Source organism: Oncorhynchus mykiss, chromosome 10 (genome assembly GCF_057628025.1).
Source record: "Oncorhynchus mykiss isolate SJ-2025 chromosome 10, ASM5762802v1, whole genome shotgun sequence".
NCBI classification, from domain to species: Eukaryota; Metazoa; Chordata; class Actinopteri; order Salmoniformes; family Salmonidae; genus Oncorhynchus; species Oncorhynchus mykiss.
The window spans coordinates 32,255,001-32,278,501 of record NC_143031.1 but is presented as its reverse complement, the minus strand read 5'-3'; the positions used below and the strand labels follow the sequence as shown (position 1 = coordinate 32,278,501).

At 43.6% G+C, this 23,501-nt stretch overlaps 1 protein-coding gene across 15 annotated transcripts in view; it reads right to left on the bottom strand.

Annotated features, from left to right (window-relative positions):
• Positions 1-23,501, bottom strand: part of LOC110533651 (activator of transcription and developmental regulator AUTS2) — a 462,000-nt gene that overhangs the window by 146,424 nt on the left and 292,075 nt on the right. For all 15 annotated transcript variants that reach the window (XM_021618068.3, XM_021618071.3, XM_021618070.3 and 12 more), the window contains one exon: positions 10,274-10,303. In XM_021618068.3, coding sequence (XP_021473743.3) covers positions 10,274-10,303 — 30 coding nt within the window. The remainder of the gene's footprint in view (positions 1-10,273; positions 10,304-23,501) is intronic.

Sequence of the window (23,501 nt, the reverse complement as noted above, 5' to 3'; positions counted from 1 at the left end):
TAGCAAAGGGAAAATGCAACAAGCACAGATGCAAAAAGTGGAAACAAATGATCCAACTGGGGATAGCTTGCACAATGTCACACAGCATGATGTGCTCGCCAGTTAACTTTAGTTTAATGTGAAAATGTCACGCTATCTAGCAAGCTACCGGTAGTAACCTTGCCGGAAGTTGGTGTCCACTAGCTAGCATCTGCTTTTTTTTCTCCTACTAGGTCTGCAAGATGGTTCTAGCTAGTGTATCTGTCTGTTGATCTGTCTGCTGACTGTTGATGAATGTGGATGTCCGGTTTATCAGGTCCAAGGCTCCCAATGACTGTCATGATAATGTATTTACAAGTCCATTGCAATTTGCTTTTTGGCGCCATCTGTTGAGTACCTGATAGAGCATATCTATCAGGACGGTCCATTTAACATTGCGCTGTGAAAATCATATGATGAAATCCTGCAATCTCATTGGTGCAGTCCCCCCATTAGCAAGCAATGAGGGAGTTACATTAACACCCCAGTTGACGTAGGTTAAGCATGTGGAGTAATGAGTAGGATTCTGGGTTTTCACATGCAAAAGTGTTTACCGTCTTCCCAATGAAAACCAGTTTGAAAATTAGAGCATATACAGTTGAAGTCGGAAGTTTACATACACCTTTGCCAAATACATTTAAACTCAGTTTTTCATAATTCCTGACATCTAATCCTAGTAAAAACTCCCTGTCTTAGGTCAGTTAGGATCACCACTTTCTTTTATGAATGTGAAATGTCAGAATAATAGTAGAGAGAATGATTTATTTCAGCTTTTATTTATTTCATCACATTCCCAGTAGGTCAGAAGGTTACATACACTCAATTAGTATTTGGTAGCATTGCCTTTAAATTGTTTAACTTGGGTCAAACAATTCGGGTAGCCTTCTACAAGCTTCCCACAATAAGTTGGGTGAATTCTGGCCCATTCCTCCTGACAGAGCTGGTGTAACTGAGTCAGGTTGTAGGCCTCCTTGTGCACCATCTATTTTGTGAAGTGCACCAGTCCCCCCTGCAGCAAAGCACCCCCAAAACATGATGCTGCCACCCCCATGCTTCATGGCTGGGATGGTGTTTTTCGGCTTGCAAGCCTCTCCCATTTTTCCTCCAAACATAAAGATGGTCATTATGGCCAAAAAGTTATATTTTTGTTTCATCAGATCAGAGGATATTTCTCCAAAAAGTACGATCTTTGTCCCCATGTGCAGTTGCAAACCGTAGTCGGGCTTTTTTATGGCTGTCTTGGAGTGGTGGCTTCTTCCTTGCTGAGTGGTCTTTCAGGTTATGTCGATATAGGGCCCGATTTACTGTGGATATAGATTATTTTGTACCTGTTTCCTCCAGCATCTTCCCAAAGTCCTTTGCTGTTGTTCTGGGATTGATTTGCACTTTTCACACCAAAATACGTTCATCTCTAGGAGACAGAATGCGTCTCCTCCCTGAGCGGTATGACAGCTGCGTGGTCCCATGGTGTTTATATTCACGTAGTATTGTCTGTACAGATGAACGTGATACCTTCAGGCGTTTGGAAATTGCTCCCAAGGATGAACCAGACTTGTGGAGATCTACAATTTTTGATAGATTTTCCCATGATGTCAAGCTGAGTTTGAAGGTAGGCCTTGAAATACATCCACAAGTGCTCCTCCAATTGACTCAAATGTTGTCTATTAGCCTATCAGAAGCTTCTAAAGCCATGACATCATTTTCAAGTGTAGTGTATGTAAACTTCTGACCCACTGGAATTGTCAGTTTCAACTGTCCTCGTTATTATCTCCACCCCTCCAGGTGTTGCTTGTTTTCCCCAGTGTATTTATCCCTGTGTTGCCTTTCTCTCTGTGCCAGTTCGTCTTGTACGTTCCAAGTCAACCAGCCATATTCCCGTACTTCTGCCTTTGCTGTTCTCCTTTTTCAAGTCCTCCCGGTTTTGACCCTAGCCTGTTCTGGACTCTGTACCCCTCTGCCTGACCATTCTGCCTGCCTTGACCACAAGCCTGTCTGCCACTCTGTACCTCCTGGACTCTGATTTGGTTTTGACCTTTTGCCTGTCCACGACTATTCTCTTGCCTACCCCTTTGGATTAAAAACATTGTAAGACTAACCATTTGCCTCCTGTGTCTGCATCAGGGTCTCGCCTTGTGAATTAGATAAGATATATTTATTTGAAAAATGTAAAATAAGTGGGGCACCGCCCCTAACGCCCGAATGGTCAGGCCGCCACTGGATAGAGACACTTTTTGTAGGTAAGACGAGGTTGATCTTTAGAGGGATGAAGGGAGAGAAAAAAGGCAGTCAATTCTAAAGTGAGCACCTGCAGGAATCGTTGGCTTGACAAAAGGGCAATGAGTTGGCAGAGGTTTGTGTGCGAGTGACTGGCCGGTCGCCAGGGGGCTTTTGCGTAGGTGAGCAGGGCCTTGACTGACATCCTCCGCACACACAGAGAAAGTTTAACCTTGGAGGGTCTAAGAAATCACTCTCAGCAGGCAGGGAGAGAGAGGGCACGGAGAGGGATGGAGAGAGAGGGCACAGAGAGAGAAAGAGAGAGAGAGAGAGAGAGAGAGAGAGAGAGAGTGAGAGAGAGAGAGAGAGAGAGAGAGAGAGAGAGAGAGAGAGAGAGAGAGAGAGAGAGAGAGAGAGAGACACACAGACAGACAGACACAGACACAGACAGACAGACAGACAGACAGACAGACAGACGAAGATGGGCTCCATGGAAAGAGTCCTGCATAACAACAATAGTGTTTTTTCCTAAAGGGTGTGTTTCCAGAGACTGTGGTTTGAACCCAAGGTCTGAGTACATGCATTTTTAAAGGCTGGTAACAGACAACGCTCTGTCATAAATATAGATGAGGATAAAGATGAGGATAGACACCTGAGGAGGGCACGGCCCGCGGCCTAGTCTTGATCCAACCAAATATATCTGGTCAACTGTAGTGCACTACAAAGGGAAAAGGGTGCCATTTGGGATACAATCAGATTCTCTTAGCTGCTCCCTATGTTTGTTGTTACAAGAGTCCTACTGTATGTCTGATCAATGCCACTGTAGGGGGTTATAATAGAAAGTTGTTTTCTAATTGGTGAATCATATTAATTATACAATTTGATTTGATTTAATAACATTCGTGTTGGTGCTAATAAAATAATTAAAATCAGAACTGAGGACATAGAGTAGACATTTACTGTAAATAGCCAAAACATTCATCCATGTAAAATAATTTACAATAGAAAAGTCCTAACCAATATCTTGTTTATGAAGGCTTATACTCAACATGTGTACAGTAGCATTTGAGCTGTGGAAAAAATCTACCACAATGCGTACATTTATACATCCATGTTCCATTTTTCTGGTCTTAGGGTTTTTGTTTCCATAGCAAAGCCTTCCTGTATGCAGCAGATCCCATTAAAGCGGTGATATATATATCCGTCATTTGCCAGGGATGTTTTTATTTTCCAGGTCAGGAAAGATGGAAATGGCTTTTCTTTCCACAGGAGAGACTATCTCATTCAAATGGTGTCCTTATGGTTTTTGTTACTGATTGCATTATGTTCCATTGCCTGTTCTCCCTCTGCAATGGGAATTGAAACGTTGCCACTGAAACATACACTACCGAGTGTTCTCCCTTCATTCAATTTCAAGGACTTGGCAACCTTGTCCCTATTCAAACGTGTACATTATTACCTTTTATTGTTGGGAATAAATGAATAGTGAGGTCAAAGGCTCTGGAGCTAACACTGGCCTTGTATAATATCACATAGCCAGGCTGCAGTCAACCTCTTACATAGGCAATGTTTCGACACCCCAAACTGGACATTCACAGCTATCAAAGGCACAAGTGGATAATTTCATAAGTGTAGCAAAGAAATATAATATAATGCACTTTTGGGTGTTAAAATAAATCTGTTTTCGACGTAGCTTTCTAATGAAGAGAGGAAAGGAGAGACATTGGTTGTTTGGTAATGGAATCTGAGAAATCAGCTTGGGCATTGCAAAATCACTATCAACAACAACACACAACAACAACAACACTTCCCGCCTATGGCAATCTTTGTCTCTAACCTTTACAACGAGTAGGGGTTGTCACTTTTATCACTATGTATTTACTAGATCTGTAGTGTAAGTGCTTGGGGTGTATGGCATGGGTGCTGCTGCTGAGTGGACATTAGTGACATGTTGATAATTGTCCCCATCTAGATGTTGAGTGTTAGCACAGGGAGATGTGCTGTGACAGAATGACAGAATGAGGATATGCCTTCTGGTGGAGAAGACTAGTGACTAGGAACTAGAGACTGGGGACTCAGCCTGTGTCTAAAATGGGGGAGAAGACTAGTGACTAGGAACTAGAGACTGGGGACTCGGCCTGTGTCTAAAATGGCACCCTATTATAGCGCACTACTTTTTACCAGGGCGCACAAGGTCATTCAGTGACCAAAGGAGAGACAATGGCTAGAGATTCAAAACAGCTACCACCCCAGTGTTACACAGATCTGTGCAGGGTCATAGAAACATACCTGTGGAGGAGCTGCCCACAATATACTGGAATGCTAAGTGAACATAAAAACACCCTTACATGCTAGTGTTATATTAACTACTGAAATGGGCCATATCCCTACAAGGAAAATCAATTGCGAAAAAAAACATTTTTACTGCTCTGATATTTAGCCTCATGTCATCACCATGCAACTAGTTAATAAAATAGACTACACTGGTTGTGTTTAATTATCAACCTGTCAGTGGGAGAAGGGTAACACTCTCCTAAGGGCATGCTGACCTTCCCTCTCATGGCCCAATGCTCTGCTTAGTCATTATGTACAGCGGGTGTGTGTCTGCCTGCTGGGACTGTGTGGAGAGAGAGAGCATGCTGACCTGGCTATCCGTCAACCAGCCAGCGTCAGTCCATCCCCATCCATCCACCTAACCCCCTCCCCTCTCCTCCCCTCCCCTCGCCCCTGGCCTACCGTCAGTGCAGCGCTCGGCAAAGGACTAGGGTCTTAATATAAATTGGAGCCGCGCTAATGAGCTCCGCCTGCTTGCCCACCTCTGGGACCTGGCTGATTACCAGACAGGGGTGCAACCATTTGTCAATGGCAAGAGGTGGCATTTACACTGCTGACCTTGCCTGGGAGGGACAAAAAAAATTGTTTGCATTAACCGCTGTTTTCATTGTCTTCTCTGCCATGTCTGAGGACAATTTCTGTCCGTGAAAGTGAAGATTGGATGAAATAGGGATGGAAGGAGGGAGGAAGGAAGGAGGGAGGAAGGAGGGAGGAAGGGGTGTTGCTGTCTGAATGTTCTCTATCTGTCAGGGCTGCTTTTCTGATTCACCGTCTTAAGCGAAAATTGCTCAGAGGGACAAATGTCAAGACACAATCATTTTTATATTCCTCACATCCATGGTAACTCATTTCATAGCTTTTTGTTATTGAAAAAAAGCCTGCTCTTTCCCTCTCCCTCGCTCCCTTTATCTTTTTCTCTGTGTTGCTTAGTGTGTTGCTTAGTGTGTGGGTGTGTGTGTGGTCTAGGGAGCAGGCTGCTGTGGTCAGTCTCAGAGGGAGTGTGGATTTGTCCATAGTGGGATGAAGGGGACCTGTGTAGGTCTGTGACATTGGTTAACCTGGGCAGGGGCTGCTGGGACTCCAGGGTATCCATCACAGTGGCAGCTCTGAGCCCCCTCCTCCCCCATGGTCCTGGGGAAAAGTCACAGAGGTTGTAGAGGGAGGAGAAAAATCTAGTAAAAATGTAATACACTCCGCAAAGCGGTCATGTCATACTTGGTTATGGAAAATAATCCCAGATGCCTGCAGTGCTAAAATGGAGCTATAATGTGCTCGCCTCCTAACCTGGCCTGACAGCCATGATGTACGACTACCATTACCGGAAAATATCACTTCAACTAACCCATGATCCGACTCCGCTAAGGGTCATATTATCCATGAGGAACAAATTACACTCCCCCAAAGTAAATACAAATTCCCTACATGAACTGGGTACAAATATGGGAGAAGGGGGAGAGGGAGTTTTTTGGGGGGAGGGGTACAAATTTGTTACCTATGACAACGCTCTGTGGAGTGACAAGGATGATAGAGTACATGACAAATCAAGGGCTGACAGGCTACTCTAGTGCAATCAGCCTCAGCCTCGGCCTAGCGAGCACCCACTCAAGCCTGTAAACACTATACTCTTCCTTTGGAGGGGCAAAGCACAATCTTTTAACACTGACAAGTCGCTCTCTGCTTTTTATTACTCATCCAGCTCCCCAGCAGTAGGGGGGGAAGGAGAGAAGATAAAACGTTTTTATATACAGAGCTGTTTGTTTGTTGAATGATTGAGAAACTCGACACTTCTGCTGTAATTGCCTGAGGGCAAACACTGCAATACAATAAAAAAAGAGAAACAGCAAATATATTACTAGCTCAGATCTTTATTTGATGTCAAGGACAAACAGGTCCTCTCCATGGCGGCTCCACTAAAGCACCCACTTACAGCCTCCCCTTGCCTCCAATAAGAGCCAACTATGGCAAATTACACCACTTTTCCATGCCAGGTCGTTAATAAGACACAAACCGCTTTCAAAATGGCATTTACTGCTTAGTGGCCAAATGCTGATAGACTGATGGTGAATAAATACACACTTAGTGAAGGTGTAGTCTAGGTAAAGAGGCTCTGCGCCAGGTGGAATAAAAAAAACTGTTGAATGATAAGAGAGAGGACTCGCCATCTTCATAAAAGGCCTAAGTAGTCTTCAGTCACTCAGGGCTGGAGGCTGACGCTCTAGTCTAGTAAAAAGCACTAGAACACCACCAGATATCTTTGCAAATAATTTGACTGGCAGTTTAAGGTGCCACTTACCTGCAAAACCACTTAAGCATTTAGCTAGTCTGGTCTGGATAGAGTGGCTGGTGCTCGTGACTATGTCATTTCCATGGAACAGTCATTTCCATCTTAGAACTAATGCTTCAAAAGATTTCTCATGAAAAGCATTTTTTTTTAAAATAAAAGCTACATATTTGAGGGAATTGAAGCTTACGCAACTATGCGTTGTATCCACACGCCCAAGGAGCAGCACAGAATATTTTTTTTAAATCACTGAAAGATGTTCTGGGCACATAAACACGTGCACATTAAAGTTTAAGACTGAACCCATTTTATATTCACTTTAGCCTCATCAGCCTTTAAACGCTCTCAGATGGTGAAAAACCTGTTGGCGTTAACTGCGCCATGAAACGGGGAATGTTATTGGATATTGGCGGCCCACATCAAAGGCACCTTAAGGCTATGGAATCCTTCCCCCTCTCTCTCTCTGCAACTCCTCTCCTATCCTCTACTCCTGCCTGTAATCCTGCTGTAATAATGGGACTCAAGCTGCTCCAAATGAACAGCCCAGTCCTACCTGTTAGCAATAATAAAAAGAACCACCTGATCCTGGATCAGATTCGAGCCTGGATCCCCCGGGCTGCCTAGCCTGGGAAGTGAAAGAGAGCCGGAACACAATCAATGACTGACTAGCTTTCCAGAATGGAACCTGGAATCGGGGCCAAGCACACTTTGCGGCCAGAGCCAGGATTGGAACATCCAGGCCGGCCAAAGCTTTGAGAAGAGACTCATTGGGATTAGCTTTTTCTCTCTCACTCGTATCCGATATACCAGGATTCCCCAACTGGCGGACCACAGAGCGAATTTGGCCCGTGGGTGGATTTATTTCGCCCCCCAAGTTTTCTGAGCCAGAAATGAATAATTTCAACAACAATAAAATTGGGGGCTATTTTCATTGTAGGATGTAAAAGACTGTAAAATCACCAGGAGATCAGCTCCAAGTGATTTAAATGTAGGAAATCTGTTCCCAAGTATTCACACTCCTAATAGAGAGACACACATTATCGTTTACGCTTGTAAGCAAGGTTTGAAATGATTCTGTTTTAGTCAAACATATCTGTTTGGGCTTTTGCGGTCAATTTGTAGTCTACAAATGATTTTTAATTGTGCTTCCGGCCTCCCAACCATCCGCTCAAGAATAAGTCGACCCGCGGCTGAATCTAGTTGATGATCCCTGCCATATACCGACACCAATTCATCAACCACCGGCAGGCCCTGGACGGACCCCAGGTGCAGGCCCTGAGACGAGATGGACCATCCCACTCTGCCTGATGAAAGAGGACAGAACATATCATTCAAGAAAACCCTGGGCAACAATGAGATGGGCCATCAGTCACGATTACAGGGACAAAGAGACATGACAGTGCTATAGACAGTGTACCATCTCCTTCAGCCTAAGACCAGACACAGAATCACATACACTTCTTTAACATTCTAACAGTTACAGTAATCATGGTATAGTGATATTGTCTATTAGAGCGACAGTAGGATGAGAACACCCTGTCCCTATCAATGTCTTAACTCGAAAAGCACTCTGCATGTGAGACACTGTCATAGAGAAGAAAGGGAATGACCGATAGATTGGGCTAATAATGGACAAGTGTGTGTGTGCGTGTGTGTGTCCATGCATATGTGTGTGAGGACCCTGGCTTCTATCTGTCAGCCAACACATCATTATCATGTCATGTTAGAGGAATCCCATCCAACAGGTCACTTTGTAAAGAGCACCCAGGAGAACATCCATGTCTTCTGACAGCGTTGACTGTCCGTTGGAGACAGGATGTATTAAAAGAACACACACACACGCTCGTCCACCACACTCACGTACACACATACACACACACAAACACACAAACACACACACACACACACACACACACACACACACACACACACACACACACACACACACACAATAAGAGAGAGGCAAAAAGCTGGCTCTTATCAGAGCCCCTGCGGCTCCTGTCACCACAGCAGAGGCCTCTCTACACCAGGCAGAACGGGATTTCTCCTGGGAACACTTTTTCCATTTCCTGATTCTGAAGAAAACGAAATAAGCCACGTTTGTCCTCATCTGAATACATTTGACCCTTTAAAACGACTGTGCCGCCCCCCTTCCTCTCCACAGCCGGGTTCTAAAGTAGAACACATCCACAGAATTCAAATGATCCTGGTGGTGGCTGGAGAGAGAGAGAGAGAGAGACAGAGAGAGAGAGAGACAGAGAGACAGAGAGAGAGAGAGACAGAGAGAGAGAGAGAGACAGAGAGACAGAGAGAGAGAGAGAGAGAGAGAGAGAGAGAGAGAGAGAAAGAAAGAGAGCGAGGCTGATGCCTGGCAGGGACAGATAGGGACTGTGGTGACTACAGGGTAACGAGGATGATGCTGAGGAGCTTGAGCTTCAATTACTCCGTAACAGAGGAGAACTGTGGCAGTCAGAGCCCCCCTATTTACTCATTCACTCCTCTGTTATTTTAATACACAATTAATCAATGACAGAAAGGTACAGCGTGGCGCTCAGCTCTGTTCATCACCACTGTAACATGATCCGGGATGAATGAATAAAATCACTAAGGGAATTACAGGCTACGACGTGTTGCTGAAACAAAAGGAATTGCCACGGCGGCAGGGGTAATTTGAATTGACGGCACTGAGTAATGACTCAATTTACAGAAGCGACTAAACAAAACAACAAACGGTATTCTAAATCATCACACTTTTTCTGGATTTACAGTGGCAAGTTTACTGTTCCTGGGAAATATGGCTGCTCAGAAGGATCTGAGACTACTATCTGTGAATATGTTGAGACCACTGGCAAAGGTCCAACTTTGCAGCATACAGACCAGTCAGAGCCACATGGTTTTGGACCAAGTTACATTAAAATGCAGTCTGTTTAAAATAAGAGACTCCGATACAATATGATGAGAGGCTAATAATATTTAGAATAATTCAAGAATATGAACTAAAGAATTACACTTTTTATACTATTATTTTACTTTTCTACTACAGGTGAAGACAGTGAAGTACATTGTTTATGTCTTGTAAACACAATGCTTCTGTGAGAAACGATTTGAGAAAATACTGTATAAACCCTAATGGAAATGCACACAGCCATAGCAGCTCCACTTAACTGTAATCTAAAGCCATAACAGTTCAATTTAGATTTCGCACATCATTTAGTCATTTATAATTAATGTGCAGCTAATTAGGCCCCTCTCACAGTTATTAACTAGATGTTTAATTCTAATTAAATAGAAATGTACACTTAAAGAAAGTCTAATATTTGATCCTCATTGAAACCACATTGATGAAAGATACATGAAAAAGATCTGCATTGCAGGAAGAAAGGAATGTCTTGGTAGAGAAAGGTAAACACTAAGATGGAGTCTTACCTTGTCTTCCTGGTCGCTCTCACTGTCACACTGTAAGAGAACACAGGAACATGGTTAGAATAACTAGGCATATACCCTGTAATTTGCCCTCCCATTCATTTGCATTAATTTAAATGTGAGCGTACAGAATCTAATTTACCTCGTCACACCACACATTTTATCAGGTATTTAATGGAGAACTGAGTACAGATGAGCATTTCCATCATATTAAAATCCAATTTTATTGGTTGTGTACATATATTTACAGATGCTAACGCAGGTGCAGTGAAATGCTTGTGCTTCTAGCTCCAACAGTGCAGTAATACCTAGTAACACAACAAAATAAACACAAATCCCCAAAATACAAACATTTAAATTAAGAAATATCAGAATGAACAATGTCAGAGTCTGGAATATAAATATATACAGTGCCTTCAAAAAGTATCCATACACCTTGACTTTTTCTACATTTTATTGTGTTACAGCCTGAATACCAAATGGAATCAAAAAAATATATATTCACAGATCTATACACATTACCCCTTTAAAGACAAAGTGAAAACAAGTTTTTAGACATTTTTGGTAATTTATTGAAAACGAAATACAGAAATATCTAATTTACGCAAGTATTCACATCACTGAGTCAATACTTTGTAGAAGCACCTTTGGCAGCCATTACAGCTGTCTTTTTTGAGGATGTTTAAGAGCTTTACGCACCTGGATTGTGCAATATTTGCCCATTATTATTTTTACAATTCTTCAAGATCTTGATTGTTGATCAGTACAAGACAGTCATTTTCAAGTCTTGCCATAGATTTCCAAGTCAATTCAGTAAAAACTGTAACTAGGCCACTCAGGAACATTCAATGTCGTCTTGGTAAGCAACTCCAGTGTAGATGTATTTATTAGTATTTTGTTTAACCTTTATTTAACTAGGCAAGTCAGATAAGAACAAATTCTTATTTACAATGACGACCTAGGAACAGTGGGTTAACTGCCTTGTTCAGGGGCAGAACAACAGATTTTTACCTTGTCGGCTCGGGGACTCAATCTAGCAACCTTTCGGTTACTGGCCCAATGCTCTAACCACTAGGCTACCTACCGCCACAGATTTGGCCTTGTGTTTTAGGTTATTGTCCTTCTGAAAGGTGAATTCGTCCTGCTGAAAGGTGAAAGCAGACTGAACCAGGTTGTAGGATTTTACCTATGCTTATAGCTGTATTCCTTTTCTTTTTATCACAAAAAACTCCCTAGTCCTTGCAGATGACAAGCATATCCATAACATGATGCAGCCAACACCATGCTTGAAAATATGAAGAGTGGTACTCGGTGATGTGTTGTGTTGGATATGCCCCAAGCATATTTTGTATTCAGGACAAAAAAGATCATTTCTTCCTTAATTCTTTTGCAGTATTACTTTAGTGCCTTGTTGCAAACAGGATGCATGTTTTGGAATACTGTGCTTGAAATTCACAATTGAGGGACCTTACAGATAATTGCATGTGTGGGGTGCAGAGATGGAGTAGTCAATCGAAAATCATGTTAACCACTATTCTTTTAACACACAACTTCCATGCAATTTATTACGCAATTTGTTAAGCACAGTTTTACTCCTGAACCTATTTAGTCTTGCCATAACAAAGGGGTTGAATACTTATTGATTGAAAACATTTATGCTTTAAATAAAAATATAAAAAAAGACAAACAAAATTCCACTTTGACAGTATTGTGTGTTGATCAGTGACACAAAATCTAATTTAAATCCATTTTAAATTCAGGTTGTAACACAACAAAATGTAGAAAAAGAAAGGGGTGAGAATAGTTTCTGAAGGCCCTGTATAGTTGAAGTCTGAAGTTTACATACACTTAGGTTGGAGTCATTAAAACTCATTTTTCAACCACTCCACAACTTTCTTGTTCACAAACTATAGTTTTGGCAAGTGGGTTAGGACATCTACTTTGTGCATGACTCAAGTAATTTTACAACAATTGTTTACAGTCAATTGGAGGTGTACCTGTGGATGTATTTCAAGGACTACCTTCAAACTCAGTGCCTCTTGCTTGACATCATGGGAAAATCAAAGAAATCAGCCAAGACCTCAGAAAAAAAATTGTAGACCTCTGCAAGTCTGGTTCATCCTTGGGAGCAATTTCCAAATGACTGAAGGTACCACGCTCATCTGTACAAACAATAGTATGCAAGTATAACACCATGGGACCACACAGCCGTGATACCGCTCAGGAAAGAGACGCGTTCTATCTCCTAGAGATGAACCTACTCTTAAAATAAAGTGGTGATCCTAACTGACCTAAGACAGGGAATTTTTATGAGGATTAAATGTCAGGAATTGTGAAAAACTGAGTTTAAATGTAGTTGGATAAGGTGTATGTAAACTTCCGACTTATATATATATACAGTGCATTCAGAAAGTATTCAGACCCCTTGACTTTTTCCACATTTTGTTACATTACAGCCTTATTCTAAAATGGATTAAATATTTTTTCCCCCCATCAATCTTCACATAATACCCCACAATGACAAAGCAAAACAGGTTTTTAGAAATTGTATAGAAAACATATAGAAATATCACATTTACATAAGTATTCAGACCCTTTACTCAGTGTGTTGTTGAAGCACATTTGGCAGCGATTACTGCCTCTTCTTGGGTATGATGCTACAAGCTTGGCACACCTGTATTTGGGGAGTTTCTCTCATTCTTCTCTGCAGATCCTCTCAAGCTCTGTCAGGTTGGATGGGGACAGTGTCACCAGAAAATCACCACCACACCATCAAACCTCCTACTCCATGCTTCACGGTGGGAACCACATATGCGGAGATCATCCGTTCCCGTTCATCTACGCTGCATCTCACAAAAACAAGGCAGTTGGATCTAAAAACTTCAAATTTGGACTTATCAGACAGACCAAAGGACAGATTTCCACCGCTCTAATGTCCATTGCTCATGTTTCTTGGCCCAAGAAAGTATCTTCTTCTTACTGTTGTCCTTCAGTAGTGGTTTCTTTGCAGCAATACGACCATGAAGGCCTGATTCACACAGTCTCCTCTGAAAAGTTGCTATTGAGATGTGTCTGTTACTTCAACTCTGAGAAGCATTTATTTGGGCTGCACTTTCTGAGGCTGGTAACTCTGATAAACTTATCCTCTGCAGCAGATGTAATTCTGGATCTTCCTTTCCTGTGGTGGTCGTCCTCATGAGAACCAGTTTCATCATAGCGCTTGATTGTTTTTGCGACTGCATTTGAAGAAGCTTTCAAAGTTCTTGACATTTTCCAGATTGACTGACCTTCATGTCTTTCTTTTTTTTTTTTTACCCCTTTTTTCTCCCCAATTTCGTGGTATCCAATTGTTGTAGTAGCTACTATCTTGTCTCATTGCTACAACTCCCGTACGGGCTCGGGAGAGACGAAGGCTGAATGTCATGCGTCCTCCGATACACAACCCAACCAGCCGTACTGCTTCTTAACACAGCGCACATCCAACCCGGAAGCCAGCCGCACCAATGTGTCGGAGGCTACACCGTGCACCTGGCAACCTTGGCTAGCGCGCACTGCGCCCGGCCCGCCACAGGAGTCGCTGGTGCGCGATGAGACAAGGAGATCCCTACCGACCAATCCCTCCCTAACCCGGACGACGCTAGGCCAATTGTGCGTCGCCCCACGGACCTCCCGGTCGCGGCGGGTTACGACAGAGCCTGGGCGCGAACCCGGGGACTCTGATGGCACAGCTGGCGCTGCAGTACAGCGCCCTTAACCACTGCGCCACCCGGGAGGCCCGACCTTCATGTTTTAAAGCAATGGTAGCCTGTCGTTTCTCTTTGCTTATTTGCGCTGTTATTGCCAAAATATGGATTTGGTCTTTTACCAAATAGGGCTTCTGTATACCACCCTTACCTTGTCACAACACAAACGCAATATGAATGAAAGAAATTCCACAAATTAACTTTTAACAAGGCACACCTGTTAATTGAAATGTATTCCAGGTGACTACATCATAAAGCTGGTTGAGAGAATGGTAAGAATGTGCAAAGCTGTCATCAAGGTAAAGGGTGGCTACTTTGAATTTTGATTGGTTTAAAACCTTTTTTGATTACTACACGATTCAATATGTTGTAACAGTTTTCTTCCGTCGAAGGACGAAGGAGAGGACCAAAATGCAGCGTAGTTTTAATAAAAGACGATAACGTGAACACTACACAAAAACAAAATAACAAACGTGGCAAAACCCGAAACAGTCCTATCTGTTGCAGAGAACACAAAGACAGGAAACAACCACCCACAAACCCCAACACAAAACAAGCTACTTAAATGTGGTTCCCAATCAGAGACAATGACTAACACCTGCCTCTGATTGAGAACCATATCAAGCCATACATAGAAACGGACAAACTAGACACACAACATAGAATGCCCACCCAGCTCACGTCCTGACCAACACTAAAACAAGGAAAACACAAAAGAACTATGGTCAGAACGTGACATATGTGTTATTTCATAGTGTTGATGTCTTCACTATTATTCAACAATGTAGAAAATAGTAAAAATAAAGAAAACCCCTTGAATGAGTAAGGGTGTCCAAACTTTTGACTGGTACTGTATATATATATATATATATATATATATATCATGGTGTATAGACAGTATGGGCAGTATATGAATAGAAAAGGTGTGTACAGCAGTAGTATAGGATGAGCCACCACTAGAATACAGTATATACATATGAAGTGGGTAAGACAGTATGTAAACATTATTAAAGTGACCAGTGTTCAATGACTATGTACACAGGGCAGCAGTCTCTAAGGTACAGGGTAGAGTACTGGGTGGTAGCTAGCTAGTAACAGTGACTAAGGTTCAGGGCAGGGTACTGGTCAGAGGCCGGCTAGTGGTGACTATTTAAAAGACTTATGGCCTGGAGATAGTAGCTGTTTTTCAGTCTATCAGTCCCAGCTTTGATGCACTTGTACTGTTTCCGCCTTCTGGATGGTAGCGGGTTGAACAGGCTGTGGTTCGGGTGGCTGAGGTCCTTGATGTTCTTCTTTGCCTTCCTGTGAAACCAGGTATTATAGATTTCCTGGAGGGAAGGCAGTGTGCAGGAGGGGGATAAGCATGCACCCCTGTGGGGCCCCTATGTTGTGGATCAGCTTGGCGGAGGTGTTGTTGTCTACCTTCAACACCTGGGGCCGGCCCATCAGGAAGTCCAGGAACCAGTTGCACATGGCGGGGTTCAGACCCAAGTCAATAAACAGCATTCTTACATAGGTATTCCTCTTGGCCAGGTGGAATATGGCAGTGTGCATTGCGATGGCAATAGCGTCATCAATGGATCTGTTGGGCCAATGTCATTAGACCACTCCATTATACTATTTAGACATGGACATGAATGTGAAACAAACAGTCCATAAAATATCTCACGCAAGCACCTGGTTGGTCTGATTAACATTCAAAACTAAAAATTCTAATTTGTTCATATAAATGATTTTAGGTGCAGGATGGAAAGATGGAGAGAACAGAGAAACAGGAAGGGTGTCTTTTGGGGAAAAAAAGTTGGATTTCAGTTTTTCTTCCCCAATTTCAATTTCAAGGTTCACTTAATTCTTTATCAACTAATTAGCGGGATGCTGGGTGGCCGGCGGCCCTCGAAGTTGTGCATATGGCCGAGGAGCGGGGAGGCACTGGAGTCGGAAATGAAGAAGGCACTGGGTGTGTGGAGCGGGGGGGGGGGGCTAGTGTCGATTAAAACACAGAGGGTTTACCCTTGTGCCAGCCCAGTGTGGGGTGATTGACTGACAGCGCATGGGAGCCAGGCCACGGTGACTTCCCTAAGCCTGGTGCTCTCTGTTTTTTCCTTTCTGCAGAGCCGGGGCCCTGCTCCCTGCAGAGCTCAAAGGTAAAAGGCAGGCTGGGCCTCTGGCTCTGTATTCCCCTGGCTGACTGGAGCAGTGAAGAGGGAGAGGGGCCTGTGCTGGGCAGCGTGCTCAGCAGGAGCACACCATCCAATTTACCGGCCTGTCCCACACGGCCCCAGGGGCCAGCCCCCGGCAAACTGCCATGATGGTCAGCACCTCATAAATTATGCAGAGGCAATAAACACACTGAGAAAACACTCTCCTCTAACACTCTCTCCCGTTCTCTCCCTCCCACCCTCTTTATCTACCTCCATCACTCCTTTCTTTCCCCCTCTTTATCTACCTCCATCACTCCTTTCTTTCCCCTTCTTTATCTACCTCCATCACTCCTTTCCCCCTCTTTATCTACCTCCATCACTCCTTTCCCCCTCTTTATCTACCTCCATCACTCCTTTCCCCCTCTTTATCTACCTCCATCACTCCTTTCTTTCCCCCTGTGTTAATTCATTCACAGTGCACAGAGTCAAGTCAACAGCCAAATATAGACTACATAGCCTGTCAGCTGGAAACATAAACAAAGTTAATGTACATCATTACCTACAACAATGCATGTTCTACAAATGATGCATGCTAACTGTAACTATCTATTAGGGCTGATACCCATGATACTATACTATCACGATACTATACTATCACGATACTTGTATTGATGTACATGTATTGCGATTCGCTACTGCAATTTTATTGTGATTTGATGTTCCAAACATATTGCTCACTATATGTCTGCTGCAGAGAGACAAGAAGGAGCCATAATAGAAACAAGTTTTGATCAGTCATGGAAATAAAAGTGCTTAAAACATGTTGGCTCAATATTTAAAAGAAAATGGAACTGAGTTTTTGCGCAGGTACTTCCGACTAACGCTAGCCATTACTCGGAGTCAAAGTATCAATAAAATGTTGTCCAAAATAATATTGTCATATGTAACTGTATTGACTTTCCCCCCCATCACTAATAAAGGGGCCTGTATTACTGTCTGAACTACTTCCATGTGTTTAAGCCTTCAGACTGTGACAAGAGTAATGTTACCCAAGACGCATTAGTCCCTGCAGTCTCTGTGCAGGGACCATTCAAATAATGGGGAGATACATTTTTTCCACTGTTGTTGTGATCCATAAAAAACACACTCAGACTTTTTTTCTTTCTTTCTTTTCTTCCCCCCCTCCATTCCCTTTCCCCTGCTTGCCTGTGCAGCCAATTGCTCTGATTGCCGAGATAGAAGAGGACTGGAATGACTTGCCCTTGCTTATGAAGCAAATGGAACATGCTAATAGAAGTCATCGTATTACCCGATGCAAAAGTGCCATAGCTCATTACTTTAAGATAAAAGGATATCATTGTAGACGGCGAGCAGAATTGACTTTCTAGCGGTACGACTTGATGATGATTTAATCAACTGCTCTCTTTCGCTTCTCATCCCCGTGCCTGTCGCTTCTGCAGGTGCCACTACACGAGACACTCACACAGCTAGTGGGGGAAGAGAAAATACAAATCAATTGCTGTCATTACTTTTTTCCCCCGAGGATAGAGGAATGCAAATTTCTCTGCACTTCAAAGGGAGTGGGAGAAGAAAAAATGAAAAAACTCAATAAAATGGAAATACCTTTATAATGAGCAAAGCAAGAAAGCCAGAGATCAAGACTGACAGGCAAGGGCAGGCAATTTGTTCGTCCTTTAAGCACAAGACGCCACGCTCCCTCACACTCACTGCACTACACAGGGAAAAGCAACCCAAAATAATAACGCTAAAAAGATACAAACACTTCTAACATAAAAACAAGTCGGTGTCGTCAGTCACTGATTAGTGATCATGGTGCGTTAAAATGCAGTTACGCAGTGTGGCTCGGAAAGAGGAACACCATCATTGGCAAATCTACTGTGTTCTTTTCCATTTACTGAGTCCCATGTTGAAAAACAGAGGCACTGCAGGGAGCCTAGGCTAGATAATATCACTGTGAGCCAAAGATTATGTGGATGACATATCTCAACTACAGTACCATTATGGTTGCACATTTGGAGGTTGGATGGATTTGATAAGGTTTTAAATCAGAGTGCTCATTGAAATGAATAGATATAGTATGCTACTGTAAATAGGAGAACAAACTGCAAAAACTATTTTGAAAAGGAAACTAGAAAAACTAGGACATCAATATGTAAAACACACAGACATGTAAAAAATATGTACCTAGAGTACAACAATGGGGCCATTTAGAACCCAGAGCTAAGCTCTCAGACAGGCTGAGGCAGCTTGAGGAAGTCTGCGTAATTTAATGCAGTCATGTACAATAAGGAAACCATTACTCCTCTGAGGAAGACGGGGGGAGAAGGAGGGCAGCAGCCATAGAAAGCGATACTCTAGCCAGGCCCAGTGGTATTTACACAGCCCCAACATTATACTGTACAACGCAGACCCCAGACCTCAGTGTTTAGGTTAAGTAACAGAGGAATGTCAAACATTACCCTCAGCACTAAGACCTGTTGATGTTGGCCTGTATCCGGAGCACTTCTGATTGCCCCGACCGACCCGCCACGACCCCCACCCTCTACCCCTCCTTTTGGCTGAGTGCACTTACAAATTTCTCTATAATGTGTCCAAGCATCAAGGCTTTTGTTTATATCAGACTCAGAGTAGGATAAAACTATTCTGTGTCCGTAAGCCTCTCCAGACTCCAGCTGAGATAATATTAACCCAATAGACAGAGGAGACAGGGAACATGAGGAGAGATGTCCTCAATGGTAAATGATTCAGCTAGCTCCGTCCTGCTATCCTCTCATAAGCAACAGCAGGGTCTTTCTGTGTCTGGCTCTGCCAAACTCCCCAACATAAACAACTATTGTCATAAGGAGTCTTGCCCACCACATCAAACAGAGATGCGTGAGAGAGATGCACGCCATGTTCTGTACTGTAGCTACTTAGAAACATAACATTTAGGCATATAATCTGGAATCATGGAATATGTGGTTCCAAATGCACTACATTTCTCAAATGTATACAGATTCTGTGTCAATCAAAGAAATATAAACAACCATTCAGAGAGACATGTCACAATAGTCTGACCTAATATTCACTCAAATGTCAACTTCTTCAATATGGCTGGATGGATGCATCATTGTGCCATGCCATCCCCATGTCTGGTACTATCACGAGGTGCTGCTGGTCTCTGTCCATGACCCTAGAATTAATGACAGTACCATTGATATCTGCTTCCTTTAAGGGTCTAGTGGAGCTGAGGACTGGGAATAGTTATCTGCCTGGGACACATTTCCTGCAGGATCACTGAAGGGGTTAAAGCTGAGGGACTCACTGGTTAAATAAAGGATAAATAGAAACTGTCTGCCCGTCGACCCGCCTGTCTGTCTGTCTGCCCACCTGCCTGCCTGTCTGCCAGCTTGGAAGCTAGTGGGATAGCAGCATGAATAATGGCAGCTATTGCCAGGGTCAGCTCAGACGGTGCCAATTTGATATGCCGCCGTCAAGGGCTCCTCTTCTTTTTTTCTCCCTCCCAGAGTAAAGCTGCACGTCCTGATGGTTTTCTGATGCAAACAGTCGCATGGCAAAATGTTTTTTTCCTCTCCCGCTGCCTGCTCTTCCATCTGCTGCTGGGGCCCGGGCGCCGCCAACCACCTGCCTGTCACAGTGTGCATGGAAATTAGCTGGGGAGGAGGCGCTCGCTGGTGCTAATTACATTTTAATCATTAGAAATGTGTTGGCAAATCAAGGCTTGATTGCCATCTTGGAGCCCCGCGCTCCTCCCTGCAGAGCAGAGCGGAAGGGAGGCCTGCCTGCCATGGAGGTGGCTGAGCCCGGGCCTGCCGAGCCTGTGCCTCTCCTCCGAGCTCCTCCCTCCCTCCTCAAACTCCCTCCCACAATATGGTGATGTGCTGGGCCTGGACTCTGGCGTGTTATTCACAGGTAACATAGGGGCCGTGATGGTGATGAGGCAGGCAGGGGACCTGTGCCATGCTCATTCTCACATCCCCATGCAAGGCCTGCCAGCCAGTCCCTGTCCTAGTACCACCACTGTGAGCTGAGGAACAGTAAATAGCAAATCCACCCTGGTAGTAAGGGGAGACTGATGAGCTCACGGTTTACAACACATGGAGCACCATTAGGACTGAGGACCGGAGCAGACTGGGCCAACAGGACAGACTTACAAATGAGTTTGAGAGAGTGGATTGCTAAATGGAATGTCTGATTATTATGATAATACTTTCACCTCCGACAGAGAGAAAGCGAGAGAAAATAAGAGAGAGAGAAAAGAATGAAGAGAGATTTTCTCATTGTTGGCAAAAGGACACTGGGCCATCCATCTTGGAGACAGAAAGCAGAGATACTGTCCAGTCAGACAGGCTGCTCCAGACAGACACACCAAAGGCCTGTTGAAATCAAACATCCACTTCCTCCAGGTACCCTGGCCATTAGGCTTCCATAGATCTCAATGACAAAGCCCAACTGTAACTCCAACCTGTAACTATATATTAGGGGTGAACTGAACGGTACGATATACATTCTTTAGGTTAAAACCTCTTAATCTAAATCAGGTTAATTGGTTTAAAATTCCTACATTAACAGCAAAATGATGACCAGCCACACTAGCGAATCACGCAAACATGTTCAATGGATCATGGTGGAATGCAGTTTAAATAAATCCAGACCTCAGATCATTTTACCTCTGTTCCCAACCCAGAAAAAAACTTGGAAAAGCATTAAATTTTTTCCTGCCAAATATTCTTAAAAATACTGTTTTACAAAAACACTGGGTTCCCAAATAGAAGGAAATTCAACATGACATGTCTGACTAGGGTGAGTCATTAAAATAAAACCAAGGTCTGTAGCGATGACATCTAACATCTCATTTCCCTAGCATCTGCTTGATGTCTAGCTGTCATATAAAGTATGGAGAAGGAAGAGGAAAAAAGGACAAACCATCCTACTAGCTGGAGGGCTTCAGTTCAGACAGTCTGTAGCACAGCCATAGTGACATGAGGCTAACGTCTCCTAGTCTGACGACTCACACTATTCTTCCGCTGCTCTGTTGTTCACTACATACTTTAGTCTGAGACTGCCATCATTGAAGTAGTTTGTGGTGACGCGAGGGGTACAGTAGTACAAAACAAAGTCAATAGCGATTGGATCGTCTAAACAACCAGAGTATCAAAACCAATGACGGTTTACCCACGTGTGTTCTGGCTCTGGCCCAACCCATCGGTTTCTGGACCAATCAGATGGCCTGAATGTGTTCGGCTTCGGTGAAGGGTCAGGTAGGTACTCAGATCCAGACTCATTGTGGAGAAGAAATTAAAGTCCGTGGGCATGGCATAGAATTTGGCTGAAGCAAGGAGTCTAGGTAGCTAGGCAAAACGTCTCCTCTGCTGGCCAAGTGTGTCCCTCCCTTCAGATCAGAGAGAGAGAGAAAGGAGAGGGAGGAGCGGTCTGCTGTCTGGCCCAACATTACCACGCATGATCCGCTCACCCGTCCACCCCTATCCAATTGCAGCGGGCCAACATCTGAAGGCATTTCTTTTCAAATGTAAAACTTTATCCAGACAACATTCATTGAGACCGCAAACTAAACGCAGGATTCCAGTCATTGGAATAGAGGAGGAGAGATGGAGGGAAAATAATAATAGCTTTATAGTTTATGACCTCTGTTTTCAATATCCGAGAGTGCAACATTAGACCCGTTCTTTTAAAGTTTCATTCCTCTGGAATCTGCCCAGACTTATTGAAAAAAGATTTGAGAGAGAGAGAGAGAACTTTCTTGGAAGAGGTCATTTTTTATGATTATTTCCATATTGTTAAATCTCTTATGGTTTACAATAGAACAACACCAATAATGGGAAATTAGAGAGCGGGCTCTGTGCATGTGTAAAGGGATTCCATTTGAAGGTGTTAGCTCACAAGTGGAAAAGAGGAATGCTTGAAAGGCAGACAACCTCTTCACAAGGGGGAAAATCACACACACCATACACAGACAGATACACTTACATATTTTGCCTGGGGTAAAAAGATGGGCTGAGGGGGTAGGGAATGTGTAGATGTGTGTGTGAGTGACTTTGTGTCTGTGTGTCTGTGTGTGCATGTGTGTGTGTGTGTGTGTCTGTGTGTGCATGTGTGTTGGTGTCTGTGTGCGTGTCGGGAGTTGGGAGGAGGGGGTGTCTACCTTTAAAATAACTTGTCAGTTAAGCTGCTCTCCTCAACAGATGTGCCAACAGTGCCCTGGAGTGGTGCTTGGCAAAGACAGATGGTGCCGCAGGGCACAGCACTCAGCTGATCTACAGGGGTGGCATCGCGCCCGCCCGCCCCTTCTCTATAAGAAGGTAACACATCCATGGGTAGTATGGTGAGATGAGGAGGGGGCGCCTCAAGGAGGGAAGCATTTACTGAAGGTTAGCGGATGGAGACACACTCAGACACACTCAGACACACACACATACACACACACACACACACACACACACACACACACACACACACACACACACACACACACACACACACACACACACACACACACACACACACACACACACACACACACACCATCACCCTTGAACCTTGTTTTCCTGTGAAGTCAACCGTAACATAGTCGGGGAGTTGGGGGGTTTGGGGTGCCAAGCAGATGCTGGCTTAATCAAGGATTAATGGAAAGATTTTGAGACAATTACATACATCAGATGCATTGTTTGCACCATTATGGCACGTCCCCTGAGACAGGTCCACTTAGTGTGCGTTTTAATTAATGCACACGACATACAATAGCATTGATGTCAGTTGGTGTCTTTATTGCAGTGATCTATTCCAACACATACAGAGAGGTCACTGTCAATGTCAGCCTCATTTGCTGTATGTGTTCAGGGTAATGTATAGTCTTCAATGTATAGAATAGAAAACATCTGGATACATCAGACTACAAGGGGAACTTGAAGGACATGCAAAGGAAAAAGGGAAAAAAATATATGTACAATTCAGTTAACATAACTGAAGTCGGTAAAATTATTTGTATCCCATGAATAGTTTAAAAATAATTGTGAGCTCAATGTGCACCTTACACAGTTTCTCTAGCGATGAATCAGATCAAGCCCGAACGGTGCAATGTAGTAGGGAGTTGTAGTTTCCAACAGTGAAGTATTTACCTACTATGACCATAATCCATCGCACGCCTACTTGTCCGGTCCATGTGTTTCTTTTACGCCTGCTACATTAGGTTAGTGTGGGGCTGACACGGTGAGAAAAGACAGAAGAATGCCCAAATCTGAGGGATAGAGAGCAGTTGCTTTGCAAGGTACCTCTAACTGAAAATACCTGATCTTAAGTGATTGACAG